Source organism: Phoca vitulina, unplaced genomic scaffold, assembly GCF_004348235.1.
Source record: "Phoca vitulina isolate PV1807 unplaced genomic scaffold, GSC_HSeal_1.0 scaffold2, whole genome shotgun sequence".
In the NCBI taxonomy this organism is placed as follows: Eukaryota; Metazoa; Chordata; class Mammalia; order Carnivora; family Phocidae; genus Phoca; species Phoca vitulina.
The window spans coordinates 53,955,030-53,970,706 of record NW_022589705.1 but is presented as its reverse complement, the minus strand read 5'-3'; the positions used below and the strand labels follow the sequence as shown (position 1 = coordinate 53,970,706).

Here is a 15,677-nt window from a genome sequence, read left to right as displayed (position 1 = left end):
TGTGGAAGGAACTGGCTAGTGCTGAGCAGGGGCTGCCCGCTTTAGAAGGGGCAAGTGTCCTTCATTTCACAGCCATCCCCACCCAGCTTGCTCTGCTCGTTTCCTTTCCCAGCATTACCCTCTAGGCGTTTGGATTGGAGACCCAGGCTGTGGGAATTTGTTCAAGGAATCCATCATTACTTTTCCTATAACAAAATGCTTAGAGAAGTGGAAAGATTTTCCAGATGGCGAACTTCTCTGTCAGTGGCTCTAGGAATGCTATACCCATATTCTCTCACACCTCTGAGTCTTTGCTCAGGTTTTTCTTTTGCCTGGCAAACTTACAATTTCGTCCTTCACTTGGGAAAACTTATACTAATTCTTCAAGACTCCAAGAAGCCTTCTTTGATTTTCTCCATCGGGTGTTGATTAGGCTCCTGCCCTTTGTCCCCCATGGCATCCCCCCCCTTTCCTCTACCTTGGAATTTATTACAGTATATTGTGCCTCGTTTATCTCTGTGTCCCTAATGTCTAGGGCACTGCTTAGCATCTAACACTAACCGCCCAGTAGATCTTTTAACCGATGGATGGATGAACAGATGAATGAATTTACCAAATCGTTTATCATGCCATTTTTGTTTGTTGTGTACGTCTGACCAGCAGTTCCATTCTAAAGTAAAGATCTCCTGCGGATCAAATGTAAGTTCATTTTCTCTTCCCCATTGTGGAAAGGGAAGTTTGGAGTATTACCACTCCTTTCCACCCCCTAGCCACCCCTTGGCTGTAGTCCTGTTACCTTGAGTCACAGCTTGTTTTGTGTGTGCAGTGAAGGCCCCAGATGGAGGCAGGAGCTCCTCCTGGCCTCTCTACTGTGTCTCTGTGTCTTGAGCATAACCCTTGGAACTGCTTCCTTTACCCTGCGAGAGAATCCAAGGCGTATGTACTGAATCCAACAGCCTCTCTTTGGAATGTGTATACCAGGGGCCCTGTTACGTTCGGACCAGATTTCTCCCAGCCTTTGAGCAGTGTGGACCGTGTTGTCAGCTGTTGTGAGGGCATCTTTTGTGGATTTTCTCTCCAGCGTGGTCTGCCCATAAACTGGGCTTATAACTAAATATTCGGAGTGTTGAAGCTGGTGCCTTCATCTACCTGGACAACGAATCCTTTCCTTATCATCTTTGCATTTGCATATTTGATTTATGCCAAGTATGTACTGTATTCTTTTCGTTTTATAGTCCAACAAAGTAATTTTAAAAAGTAGACCTCCCCCACATAAAAGGACTTGGTCAGATAACTAGTAACATCTAATAAATGTCGGCATTATTATACTATGTTTTGTATTTTGCTTTATGGCTTATGGCAGACTTTGATGTATATTTTCTTTATTTGACCATGATGACATGGTCTTGTGGGATAAATATTACTATTTGCCACATTTTACAGGTGAATACACAAGCCTCAAAGAAATGAAATGCTTGTCCACAGGGATTAGGATTGGGTCCCCTTCAGTGAAGGTTCTCATGGTTCTAAATCATGTCTTGTTCCTTCTCCTTTGGGTTGATGGATTTTTAGCTCTATAAGAGCAGGGACCAAATCTCTCTATCCATACAAATGCCTCTATCTGGGCAGTTGTCTCCCTAGAGCCAAACACAGTGCTTGCATTAAAATCATACTCAATAAATGCCTGCTAAATGAGCTCACGTTGCCTGGTCCGAGCCACACATGTGGCTGTAGCAGGAAGGCCCATGTGCCCGGCATTTCTGCTGCCTGTCTTCCTGACCACTGTGTAGGGATGTCAGCTACATCCAGGCATTTTTAATGTAACCAGAGGCAAGAGCAAGATTGTTAAGTTCAGCTGCCTTTATGCCTAGGTGGGATGATTCAATGTAAAACAAAAATTGGACAACATTCTTTTCTTATAGTGGCTACAATGCCACTCTATGAGCTTTAGAAAAGGTATGAAGAAAGACAATGCATTTAATGTGTGTCGTGATAGAGGAACTCGTTGGCACAATCCGCCTTGTGGAAGTGAACTGTAACCTTGGAAATCTGGAGACTCAAGGTAGGTAGATGTTGATTGAGGCAAGAGAGGAGGCAGGCCAGAAGTCAGGAAAGATGCTAGATGGGATTCTTCTGGAAAGATAAGTCAATCTCATTTTCTCTGTATATACAGCTTGGTTTTACTCTTTTCTTTTTATTCATTTTCTTTTCTTTTTTCTTTTTTTTTTGGTTCAAAATGAGAATAGCTGTTCTGTCTTATAGGGACATACTCATTTAATCAGTGAAACAAACTTTTGGCTGATAACTACTATGTAGAAGATGCTATGCTTGGGGTTGGGGAGATAAAATGGAAGCTGACAGTGTCCTTTATCTCAAGTGGCTCCCAGGTCTAAGACCAAGTGCAAGAGGCTGTGAAAGCCATTTTCCCCCAACATTTTATGATCATAATCTTTAAACATACAGAAGAGTTTGGAGAATTTTATCATAAATACTCAGAACCATCACCTGGATTCTGCCATTAACATTTTACATGCTTTATCAGGTATATGTCCATCTATCTGCCCTTCTATCCATCATCAATCATCCTTAAGTTTTTGCAAGTTGAGACATTGTTACACTTATAAAAACAGTTTGAAATGTGTTTACCTTATTGAGATACTTACTAAATTCTATTTAAGGTATTTACCCTGTTTGATTGCTGTCTACAAACATCATCAATACTAGCACTAGAATTTATTAGATATCTGCCATGTGCTTTTAAGTTTGCTATCTGACTTAATGCTTATGAAAGTCCTGTGAGGTGGATGTGATCACTTACTTTGCAGATAAAGAAGGTGAGGATAGAGGAAATGAAGTAGATTACCACTTACTGACTGTTGGATCTGGCAGGGCTGGAATGGAAACCTGGGTTTTCTAACTCCAGGAAATGGATTTAAAAAGAAGTTTTAGAGGTTAGCTGGTCAAACTCCAGTCTTTATCAGGCACGGTCCCCCATCTTCTCTACAGATGAAACACCTGGGTAGAGAGCTAGTTCTCATAGTTCAGGTTGCAAATCCCAGATAACAAATTTGTCTGACTGAAATTTTGAAGTTAAATATGAATTCTAGAATAAAAAATAATCGAAGTCATCCTAAGTTAGACTCCCAATTAAAGGATCATGCCTGAGACCCTCCACTACACAAATTCCAACCCATTCCTCTTTGTCCATGCTGTAGCACATTAGTTACCTCTTAAAGAGCTGGCCTTTTCCTCCCCTTTGCATTCACCTTAAAGTGTTTGTAGTTCAAAAAAAAAAAAAAAAAAGAGTAAATGATTTAACTAGTTCCTTACCTCTTCTGAACCCAGGGGTCCTGGAGGCACCTCTGCAGCTGACCTCACTCAAGGGTTATCTCTGTGCATCATGCTGTGGCCACTCTGCTGGCTGAATGATAAAGTCATTCAGGGATCTCCTTAACACCCCACGTCTCCTGAATCCTTCCTGTATGGAGAGGCTGCGGATTAGGTAAAACTTGGTAATAAAAAGTGATCTCAACTCTACAGCCCCATCAGTACCCGTCCCCACACCCTCTTAAAAAACTGCTTTAGTTTGGCTTCCAAGCTTTGTAATCTCAACAGTCAGTGTCTTCTGGCTCAAAAAATGCAAGACTAGGGAGTGTTCAGAGGGAATGAGCGACCTGCCTGAGGAAGTGGCTCTGCCCTCCCTGGCTTCTGTCTCTCATTTGGGCTTTGCCAGAGGGTCGGAACTGTGGCACAGAGACATTTTCTCCCAGTCGTGCTATGTGTGTAGCTATTGGAGCTTGCCCAAGTAAAGCAAAGCGAGCAATTAGGAAATAAGATCTTTTTGCCAATTAATTATTCATAATATTTTTAGTAATAAGGATTTGATCTTCCCCAATATAATAATTATTATTACTTCACCATCAGTGCGTGAAAATTATGGGTCACGGACTCGCACCAGTTCACGGTCTGGTATTTGGGAGCAACTGGTCTCCGTGAGCACTGAAATTCTCCTGCAAAGCTGGCATTCTGTGGATCTAAGATAGATGAGAAGAGAATCAGGACCTGAGTGAACCCTACTGCAGTTGTCTTGGCATGAGGCCATGTGGTCTGGCTTTGGCTGAGGGTCAGAGACAAGCCCATGGACCTGAGAAAGAGGGTGAATCACTGTGGAAGTATTTATCGAGTACCTCCCTTGTCCTGGGAAGCGGCAACCGGACAGTAGTGTATTGGCCTTGGAATTCATGTGGCTGGGGTTTCACCCAGGATTTTCACTTACTATCTGCATGATCTTGGGCAATTCTCTTCACTATGGGCCTTAGGTTCCTGTCTATAAAATGGTGTTAAAGGCAGTATTGTTTCTCTATGTCTTAGAGGGGAGGGTATTTGGTAAGTTGTAGAGTGCTGGTATAATGATGTATTTCCAAATGATGAATATGATGGAAGTGGTTGGTTTGGGGAAAGAAAATTAGGCCTATTTTTCATATTCTTCTCTCTAGATGCAGCTGAGAAGGCCAAGAATGAAGGGAAAAATTCACATTATTGTGAGGGCAGGCAATTAACAAAGTGTGCTTAATCTTTAGGGACAACTTGGGGTGCAGGTATTACTGTCCTGTTTGAACAGGTGGCAACAGGCTGAGAATATTCACCTAATGCAGTTCATGAGTGGTCAAGCTGGGCTCTAACTCGAAATTACTCAAGCATGTGCTCATAACAGCTCACAGACCAAGGATCGGGGAGAGTGAAAGAGCCTGGGAGAGAGTCATTCCATCCTCAGATGTTCCAGAGCAGTCTCACTTACCCTGTCACTGGTAACTTATGGGGTCTTCAGCAACAAACATGCTCAGGATGATGGCTCTGAGAATGAGTACATCTTTTAGAAGTGGTCTAAGAACAGTGTGTGCTCATCAGTTCCCACCAGAATCAATCAGGGACATTTATTCATTCAGCAAATATTTATTGAAAATGTACTTTATTCCAGGAACTCAGTAAAGTGCTGGGAATATAGCATAAGAGGCCCTATCCTCCAGCTGCTTCTGTTCTAGAAAAGGGACAGAAATGAAGAAATGAAGTCCCAGTGCCCTATAGGTGGGATGGCATCAGGTCTCTGTGGAGGTACACCCCAGTTAGGGGAGAGGAGTCAGGAGGAGGTGGTCTGTAGGCAGGGGCTGAGGTGGAGGGGAGCTAGGTAAGCCCTCAGGTGGGGTGGCTTGCAAAAGGCAGGCCGGGTAGGTGGAGTGGCACTGGGCAAGGTCTGCCCATCTGAGGAGACGAGACCTCCGTGGGGCTGCAAGTACCCTATGTTGGGAAGGCAATGAGTGAGTCAGTCAGAAAGCACCTTTTGAGTCCCATCTGTGTGTTTACTGCTATTCCTGATGGGAGTTTCCCATTTGCACATGGATAGAGCCACCATACTCCAGCCACAGGGAGAGAAAGGCTGGGAACACTCTGCCCCTCCCCCCTTTTCTGACACTCCCATCTCAAGGGCCTGAAGCTGAAACCCAGGGCTCACTTGGCTGCCATGTCCTCTCTGAGCAGAGGGGCAGTGTCCTCATTTCAGTTCCATCAGGACCAGGCTGGACAGCACTCCAGAGAATAAAGCAGTGAATGAACCCCTCTAGTCCAGCAGGGTGGGACTGAAGGCCAGGCAGGGGCTCTTGCCACCTCTCCCTTGGTGGGCGTGTGACTCAGAGGCGGTGACATCAGCCATGACTTCATTCGCCCAGAGGAGAGACAGTGTGCAGACCGACAATGGGCTCTGGTTCCTGCCCTTCATTCCCCGTGGTGTGTCTCGTCAGGGACACTGCCACGGTCCTGCTCTTGTTTTCCACACATCTTCATTTTTCTGTTTTTTTTGTCTTATTTTATTCATTTCTCATGTTTAACCTATTCATTTACTTTGCCCCATCTCCCCTTTCATTTTGTCCATCTTTTGCTTTGTCTTTATTTTCTTCCTTTCTTTTCTTGCACTTTCTCCTCCTTCTATGTCAGAAATGCATATGGAAAGAGGTTCTCCTGCTTCCTGTGTCTTCTCTCCTCCAGACTGCCCACATGGCGTTCTGTCCGAACCTTTCTAAAACCGTACTCACAAACCACTCCCCACTGGGACTGACGTGGCTCCCGTTCTCTTCTGACCTCAGTGTCTAAGACAAATTCAGATTTCCTCTTACTGTACTTCAGCATACATTTCTCAGGCTAAACTTCTCAGGATTCCTTTTCCATGGCCAGGGATACAGTTGATGCTTCTTCCTGAACTTCTCTCAGGCGGTTGGCGCCAGCTGGATCACCCTCCATGCCATCTCTCCTGGTCTTCGCCTTCCCTCCACACTGAGGTCAGACACTGCCTCCCACATAACACTTCTCCTTGGCTGCTTGCCCACAGCCATCGCTTTCTTTCATGACCATGCAGTATCCTTAGTTTATAACAGGTATTATTAAACTTGGGTTATTCTTTTTCTTTTTTTTTAAGATTTTATTTATTTGAGAGAGAGAGCATGAGAGAGGGGAGGGGTAGAGAGAGAGAGAGGGAGAAGCAGACTCCCTGCTGAGCAGGAAGGCTGATTCAGGGCTCGATCCCAGAAGATCCCAGGACCTGGAGATCATGACCTGAGTCGAAGGCAGATGCTTAACGGACTGAGCCACCCAGGCTCCCCTAAACTTGGATTATTCTGTACTATTTGTACATGACTGCCAAGTGTTTCATATGCAGACTCTGTTCCACTTACCCAGTAAACAACATGAGAATTGGGGCCAGTATACACCTGCCTTTCATGCATGGTCTTAGCACAGACTTGACCACAAACCGGGGCTGATAGACAAATTGTAGCATGGTCAATAACTATTTCATTTGAGAAACAATTATTTCATGCTAACTGTAGAGATACAGATGAGAAAATTATGGTCTTTCCCTTAAAGGAGGTAACAGTCTAGTTGGAGAGACAGATAGGTCCCCATATAATTTGAGAAGAGTAAGGATTGTGGAGGAAACTGACAGTTTTCCTGTTTATTGGGGATGTGCCAAGATGGGCACATTAACATCTATCAACTCATCAAGTTGAATCCTACTAACAGTACCGTGAACTAAACATTGCTGTAGATGAACATGAGACCCGTGGATAGTAGGCGACTCACTGTCCAGAAGGAACACAGCTAACAAGGAGAAGAACCAAGGTTTGAAGCAGAACGTGTCTGTCTCTAAGGCTCCTGCTGCTTCCTGAAGATGGTAACAGGTCACGCCACTGACAGTCTAGTAATAAGAACAGTCATTTGAGAAGTGCTTACTCTGTGCCACATGCTCTAAACATTTCACATACAATTGCTCATTTGTTCCCTCAACAACTCGATGGTGTAGGTAGTAGTATTGTTCTCTGTAGTTATTATAGGACCAGGAAATTGAAATGGAGAGTAGTTAAGTAGCTTTCCCAAAGTCCTATGGCTATGAAGTGTTAGAGCCCGGATATGCACCCTTGCAGTCTGGCCCTGGAGAAGAGGCAGCAGAATGTTCTGAGGCGCCCCCGCGGAGAGCAGCATACTGCATTTTCAGAACTGCCACTGCATCAGTCCGTTTGGAGAATCAGGGACTGGGGGGTGCTGATAGGTGAAGGTGTTGAGAGGTGAGGCTCAAGAGGAAGCTGGAGCCAGGTCACAGAAATCATATAGTGTTCAATGCCCTCTACAAAGACCTTCACAAAAGACACAAGAAATGTTCTATGGAAGGGATGTTTTCTGTGATGTTGAACTATTCCGCATGCACTGAAGTTATGGTCTTTTTCTATTAGTCGAGTTGTGAAAGGATTTCTCTGTTGTGGACGTTGTCTGTGCCTTGCAAGAAATGACAGTGGAACTCTGTAACAGTGGGATATACCTGCCCAAATAAGGCCCAAAGAAACGCCAAATGGAACAGTAAAGCATACCTGCCCTTTACGGGTTGGGGATAAGTAAAGTTCGGGTTGAAGGAAATTTGGGGAAGAAAGAGGAGGGCGCATCCATGTCAGCCAGCCTGGCCCTGATGCCAGGTTGTCCTCAGGTGTCCCGGAACACTGGCCATTTGATGGAGTGCTGTTCCCGCCTCAGCCCCCTCTGCAATGGTGCTTGGCAGCCATTCAGCACGGGGTTGCACTGACCCAGGAATCCAAGCCAGGAAGTGAATGAATCCATTTTCCAATTAAAATGAAACTTCTCCAAAGACCTACTCACCCCAAGAAGAGAAATTTATCTTCCTGGCAGTCTGGTTTGGCTAGAATGTCTCTGCTCCCAAGACAGACGGTGAAAAGCCATTAACTTGAATGAGGAAAGAGAGACTGGGACAGTTCTTATTCACAATCTCATTCATTTATTCATTCATTCCTTATTCCCATTTCCACAAACTCCTCTTTAGCTTATACATCTCTGCTCACTTATTTATTCCTCCATTCAGCTAACATTATTCATCATTTATATAGCAGATACAATCCTAGGTCCTAGGAATAGATTTAAAAAAAGAAAAAGTCTCCCCTTCACCCTCCACCCCCCGCCCCCCACCTTAGAGCTTTCAGTCTAGTGAAGGAGACAGACCCATGAATGGGTGTGACGGGAGGTGCCATGATAGGGATATTCACAGAGTATTATGGCAGTATAGCATGGGATCACCTTACTCAGGGGAATCAGGGAAGAGTGTGTAGAGTGGGTAATACCTGAGTTGAGTACGGAATGATGAGTACATGTTGGCCAGGTTGAAGAGGGGAGGGTATTCCAGGTAGGATACACTAGGAATCAAGATATAATGGTAAGAAAAAGCCCGGTGTATGTGGGTGATTCTAGTATAGTATCTCAGAGTGATCAGAGACGAAGCTGGTGAGTAAGACATGGGTTGTATATGCCATGTTAGTGGATTTTATTTTTAACTCCAAAGGTAGTAGAAAACTTTGAAGGGTACAAAGTATACTAGATTGAAAGCTGAAAACTTTGAAGGGTACAAAGTATACTAGATTGAAAGCTCCCTGTAGGTGGGAGCTGTGTCTGTTGTTTGCTTGTTTCCCTAGCACTGAGCATAGTACCTGACATGTAGAAGATACCAAATAAATAATGAATGAATGAGTGAATGATTTATATAGTCAAATGTACATGTTACATAGGCGATTGTGTTCTAATTGGCTGTGTAGATGGTGGGAATCGAAGGGGGTGAGATTTGAAAGTTAGCCACTGTATCAGTTGGGGTGATAACAAACCACTTCAAAACTTAATGGAGTGAAAAACCAACCATTTATTTACTTTGTAATTATGCAGGTTGTTGATTTGGGATGAGTTAAGATAAATGATCTTTCTGGTCTCTACTTAGTCAAGAGTAGAGTAGGTTTCCTGGGTAGGGTTTTGGTCTTGGCTTTGCTCAGCTCTCTTGCATGTCTGGAGCCTTGGCTGGGGTGGTTCATTTCTGCTTCACATGTTCTCTCGTCATCCAGTAGGCCAGCCTGAACTGCTTCACCAAGCAGCACTCCACTCCAAGAAGACAAGAGCAAGGTATTTTGAAACCTTCATTCAGAAGTAACAAAGTGGCACCTCTGCTCCCTTCCACTGGTCAAAGTAAGGCCAGACCAAGTGAAGTGGTAGGCAAATGGATTCACCTCTTGATGGGAAGAGCTATAGGGTTATATTGCAGAGGGCATTAATACAGGGAAAGGAAGAATTGTGGCCACTTGTAGACTGTCTGTAGATATGATAGCTGTAATCTAGGCAATAGAATGTGATGGACTGAAAATAGGGTAGTGATCTAAGATGTAGTGTGATGGTTAATTTTATGTGTCAGCTTGACTGGGCCTCAGAGGGCCCAGACATTTGTTCAAACATCATTTTGAGTGTATCCAACAGGGTGTTTCTGGATGAGATTGACATTTGACCTGGTAGATGGAGTAAAGCAGATTGCCCTCCCCAAGGTGGCCTCATCCAGTCAGTTGAAGACCTGAGTAGAACAAAAAGGCTGAGTAAGAGGGAACTTCTCCTACCTAACTTCCTTGAGCTGGGACATTGGTCTTTTCCTGTCTTTGGACTTGGACTGGTTCTTTTTGGGTCTTGAGCTGTTGTTGGCCTTAAGACTAGAAATTACACCATAATTTCTCCTGGATCTCAGGCCTTCAGACTCAGATTTGAACTTCTGGGTCTCCAGCTTGTCTACTGCAGATCTTGGGACTTCTCAGCCTCTATAATTGTGTGAGCCAATCCTTATAATAATTTTCTTTATATACATATGAATGAGATTTCATATATATGAAGGATATATATATATACACATATATATATATGTGTATGTATATATAATCTCCTTTTGGTTCTATTTCTTTGGAGAACCCTGACTAATACTAATAGAGGGTGAAGTGTTGGGGATCTCTTCATGAATGAATTGGGATGGATGATTGGATGTACAAAATGAGAGAGAAGGAGAAGTAGAAGATGACCCTTTGGGTAACTGGAGCAACTGACATAGAAATCAAGGCAGAGGAAAACATTTGGGGAAAAACCACAGATTCTGCCTTGCACGTGTTGAGTTAAGAGGTGCAGTGGAACATCCGGGAGGCATGTCTCAGAGGAGTGTGGAGTTTGAGATTTGGCAAGTCATCTGACTTGTAGTTGGTTGGAGCAGTGGGAGTAATTGAGATTGCCTAGGCAGCATGTGAACAGTGAGAACATTTGGGTGAGGGAGGAACTCTGGGGAGCATCCACAATTAAAGGGCAACTAAGGAAAAGGTGCTCAAGAAGTAGATGGAAAAGCAATGAGAAGCGATCCAGGAGAATGAAGTATTAGGGAAAACCTCCTCACCTCTTCACTGGTCCAGATCTTCTGCTTTCTTTCATGTCTGTTCCAAGACCTTCTTACCCATGCCAAGGCCTTCTCTTCATATTAGGACCCCATCCATCCCTCCTTCCCATCGACAGTACCACCCACGAGGAATTGTGTTGTCTAGATCACCATCTCCTTTCCTCCTGGTGCTTCTGCATTTTTTTATGTTTTCGGGAGGCGGGCACCTGAACTAGTCCTGGGCTCGTCATTAGTGATCTACATTTTAGTCTGCTTTGCACTTATCTGTGCATAACCTTAGGACAGGGTGCTCCCTTTCCGGGTTTTAGTTTCTCAACCTGCAAGGTGAGGTTGATCGCTTCCTGCCTTCCCTGCCCTACAGAATTATACAGAGCAGATGAGCTCATGCATGTCAAAGTGCTTTGACATACATGGAGCTCTGTAGCAGTAATGAGGGTGAAACTTGTTGATTTATCAGGCACTCTACATCATTTCATTTATTTCTCACAACATCCTTTGAGATAGATGCTAGTAATACGGCACTTGAGGAAACTGGGGCTTAGAGAATTAATTTGCCTAAAGCTGCACAGCTGGGAAGTGGTGATGCTAGTAATCAAACTCAGGTCTGCCTGACTCCAACGTTCTTAGAGCCCACATTCCACAGCCTTCTTTTCCTAATGCATGTGGTGGTATCACATTCCTGGCGAAGTCAGCTTTGCTCGATATGATCAGTTTTCATGAAAATGATAACTTTTTTTATGGTTGGGAAATCAACTCTAGTGTGGGCTATAAGTTTGCCTTTCTGTACAACTGTAGGCCTCTAGGGGGGATGGTGGGGGAGGATGCCTACAAATCTAGTTCCTAAAAATTAATTTAAATTATACAATGGAATTATTTCATTTCACAAATAAGTTCTATGATGGTACAGTTAAACAAATCCCTCTCTAATGGGGGCTTTCCTGTCAATTCAGATTTTTGTTTGTTGGGTTTCATTCTCAGTGGCATAGATGCTTATTCAGCTTGACCTCTAGGCTTCTGCTCACATCTCTTCCCCACAAAGCCTTTTCTGGCTACTCCAGCCCCAAAGCTCTTTCCCTCCTCTGAACCTTGTCTGTGATTACTCATTAGAGGCAAATATATGGCCTACAGAAAATATTATGATAAAGTTATGAGGCTGACTCACCAAACCTTGGTATCAGGCTCATTACATTATTGTCATACATCATCTTACTAATTACCTTTTCCTTTGTGCACATCTTTCTCCAGCCCTGCTGTAATTTTCTTTTGAAAGAGCCTGACTTTAAATTTCTTTATACCTCCTGAAACTTTTTGCATCTTTTTTTTTTTTTTCCCCCCATGTGTGAGCTGGTTTTTGCCCTCTGGGAATCTGTCATTTTGAGGCGGATTTAAGCACATGTTTATATAATTGGGATACAGCGGGGCCCTGGAGGGATTCAATGAAAGGATGGCATTTGAGTTGGATTTGAATCAAAGGTAGAAGCTTGGTTATGGGAGAAGGTGGGGAAGGCAATCCAAGTAGAGGCACGAGCCTCCACACAGGCGTGGAAATGTGGAAGGAGCATAATGCATTTGGGCAAGTGAAGGAAATGAGGTGAGTGCCGGGTGCAGCGCACGAGGAGATGAGCCCGGAAGGATTCGTCATTATAATGGCCAAGTTGGAGCCAGCGTGTTGAGTGTCCTGAGGGCTATGCCAAGGAGTTCAGTGACTCCAGGCCAGGAATGTAATGGTAAGTTTTCAGTTTTTAGATACCTCTAGTAGCACAAACCTCTCAGTGTTATCTGCCTGTCTGACCGGAGATATGTCTGGTGTTTGGTCTCTTCTGTGTGGATGGGAGTTTGAAACACACATTTGTTTCATTCATTCTGGGAGGTTTCTGGCTGCAGATTATGACCCACTCTATGTTTTCAGCATCATTTTTCTTTTAAGAATGACACTGAGGATTACGTTTCCTCCTAAAACATCTTTCTTCTCTGGCCTATCAGCCCGTGCCCTAATTTGGAGTCTGCGATACAGAGTGAGGATAAGGCTTTGCTTTTTCATTGGAAGTTATGCTGGAAAACAACATTGTGAGTACTTGGGCTGTTCAGGCAGGATCATTCAGTGGGTGGGCAGTTAGGGAACTCTGTTCCCTCCCTTTTGTTCACTGCACACAGCAGATAGCCCAGACAGCACGTCTTTGCAATTCATAATAAAATCCTTGGATGATCCTGTTTTAGCTGCTCATCCCTACCTTCTCGTGCTGCTCCTAGACCCCGGTGTCTTCCGACACACCCTGCAGGACTTGCTTCCTGTCCCCCATTAGTTCCTTCAGCATCAAGAAGCCGGGAGATACCTCACTTCCTCCCTGGACACACAGAGAGAGGGCAAGGGAGAAAGTTCCATCTCTCTGCTCCGAGGCTGGCAGGGCGGCTGCTGCCTGGCTCTGAATCTTGGCTATATTGCTCTATCTCCACCCTCTGCTGAGACCCGCAGCTGTGTGCACTTTGAGTTGTAGCCTCCTCCCAAGAAATGCTGTGGTTTTATGAAGTAATAGATGATTAAAAAAAAAAAAAAAGTAAGAAGTTGTTCTCTGGTTGCTTTCAAGCCTGGGGGATTGCTTAGCTCAAAGGATTGTTATTGGAATGCAGAAGCCTTTAGTGCCAAGTCATACACCCCAAATCACGGCCGATTCCTTTTTTTTCTTGAAAAGACTAGTTTTTGTTAGTTGCTTGGTAACTGGAAGATAGGCTTAACTCATTCTGTGCAGAGAACTTCTAGTGTGAACTGGCTTCAGCTGTCATGTGATGAGATACAGCTAAAGTTGGTGTGTGTTGAAGGCCTGCTCTGTGCTTTCTCTGCCCCGTACACCATCCGTGCATGGAAGGTGTTATTAGGTCCACAGAAGTTAAATGAGCTGCTCAGGATTGGAAGTGAAATCTCTGAAATTTTTTAAATTGTGTACAGAAATGTGTTTGGAAGGGCTTTTGCTTGTTTTCTTCTGTAAAGGATGGCAATAGCTTCCATCATGTTGTTCCTCAAAGGCCAAACCCCACATTTCTGATGGGTCTGGGAGCCTCAGGATGGTGACTGTGGCATAGTGGGAGAAAGGAACACTCACTTTAGAGGTAGAAGGCCAGGCCTCTGTGACTTTGGCCTAAGCCCTGTCTGAAATTGTTCCTACGTCCTTAATGTGAGACTGCTGTATGTTCACCTACACACCCCTGAACCGCCCTGAGAGTCACATGTGATCGGGCGTGTGGGGGCTCTCTCGTGAGCTGTGGAGGAATACAGGAGGACAGTCACAGGCCCGATGGTTCAAAAAATAGAATTAATTCAGTAAGATTGAGGCCCTCAGCTGGGACTGTGTACTGGCTGGGGAGTGGGAGGGAAGGAGAGATTTTCCCACAGAACTGGATTAAAAATCCATCCATGGGGCTACGTGCTCTTGGCCCATCTGGCATTCGATGACAAAGCACTTGTGAATCATGTAGCCCAACATAAGAACAGCATGGGATCCTTACAGATAGTCTGTCAGCATCTCAAAGTAAGAGATCAGGCTTTAGGAGACATTCCCTCTCATCCCTGTAAACTCTGCCCCCTTCTCTTTGCTGGCTAATCTCCAGACTGCTTTTGTAGAGAAAGCAGGGACCATATCGCTCTCTCTTTCTCCAAGACCATGTGTGTTCTTAAGGATACATAATACTTCTAATTAGATGCTTCTGGTTTCTCATCTTATAGACAGAGGTTGGACTGGGGTCTGCGGCTTTGGTAGATGAAGCTGGCCCGGTCTCAAGAAGAAATGATGTTCCCTGGCTGCCTCACGCCTCCTATCTCAGTGTGTCTCTTTTTGGCAAGAAGCTTGAAGTTCTCTTAGAGACATTTGCTCGGGTCCCATTGTCCACAGTGGCTGTCTGCGTGGCTCCAGGCTGAAAGCTCTCATTATGCGAAATCTTTAATGACCATATACAAGATCTAACAGAAGCAGTTGTTTTCGGAGTTTAGGAACATTGTTCAGCTTTGGCTTGAAGTGCTGGTTGTTGCTACTGTGGTTTGGCGGTTCATTTCTGGTGACTTGGCCTTGGACTTCTGGAGCCCGTGGGAGGAGGCTGCCTTTTCTCCTTCTCCCTAGGAGCTGATTGCCGAAACCACAGAGCACAGGGAGAGATTTCGGGGGTTGCCCCGAAGACAGACTAGTAGGTTGACTCACACAGCTTCCAAGGCTACCATTTTCCTGATGGTGACCCTGTTAGGGTCTGAAGATACAACTGGTCCATGGCCGTGTTAGGCACATTTAGTCGGCTGTGAGGTCTGCCTTGTTTGCCGTGAACACGTGTGGGCATTCAAAGAGAAGCTTAGCCCTTTCCAGATGTAAGCTCTCAGCCCCAGTGCTTCGGAGTTTAAAACAAATCAACAACAACAACAATAATGGAAAATGGGCTTCACACTGTCATTTACTTCTGAACCCTTTTGATATCACTGTTGTTTTAATGGGACCCTGGACCTGGGATTATACTCAGTTTCTCTGTCATGCACATAGATAGTTCATACAGTAGTGATAGGGAAGGAGGAAGTAGGAAGAAAGAGAATTTGAGGGCAAATGTAGATAAAGGCCAGTCATATGTCTGTAAAGTAGATGTAATAATACTCAGAACTTTCCCTCATTCGGAGGAGATAACACAGGTGTAATCCGTTTCTAAACTCAAGCATTCTTCACATGAAAGAGATTGGAAGGTGAAATTGAGCAGTTTGTTTAGTTGTCCAACAAATATTTATTGAGTGTCTGCTGTGTTTCACCCTCTCATGGATACTGGAATATATCTGTTGTGGAACTTCTTCACTGTGGCCCTAAGGTTCCCCAAGATACTCTGTGCTTATGATACATTCCTTTTATTGTAGCCTCTTGGGAAGGGAATAATTGAAACCAGGACTTGG

The 15,677-nt window shown here is 44.4% G+C and overlaps 1 protein-coding gene across 15 annotated transcripts in view; it reads left to right on the top strand.

The window, feature by feature from the left end:
• The window catches only part of FGGY (FGGY carbohydrate kinase domain containing), a 427,695-nt gene that overhangs the window by 45,010 nt on the left and 367,008 nt on the right, over window positions 1-15,677 (top strand). Inside the window, exon 1 of one of the 15 annotated variants that reach the window (XM_032427793.1) lies at window positions 12,476-12,832. The exons of the other annotated variants lie outside the window; for them this stretch is intronic. Within the exon in view, the coding sequence (XP_032283684.1) occupies window positions 12,815-12,832 (18 nt within the window). The 5' untranslated portion in view covers window positions 12,476-12,814. Of the gene's footprint in view, window positions 1-12,475; window positions 12,833-15,677 lie in introns of those variants that run through there. 15 annotated transcript variants of the gene reach the window in all.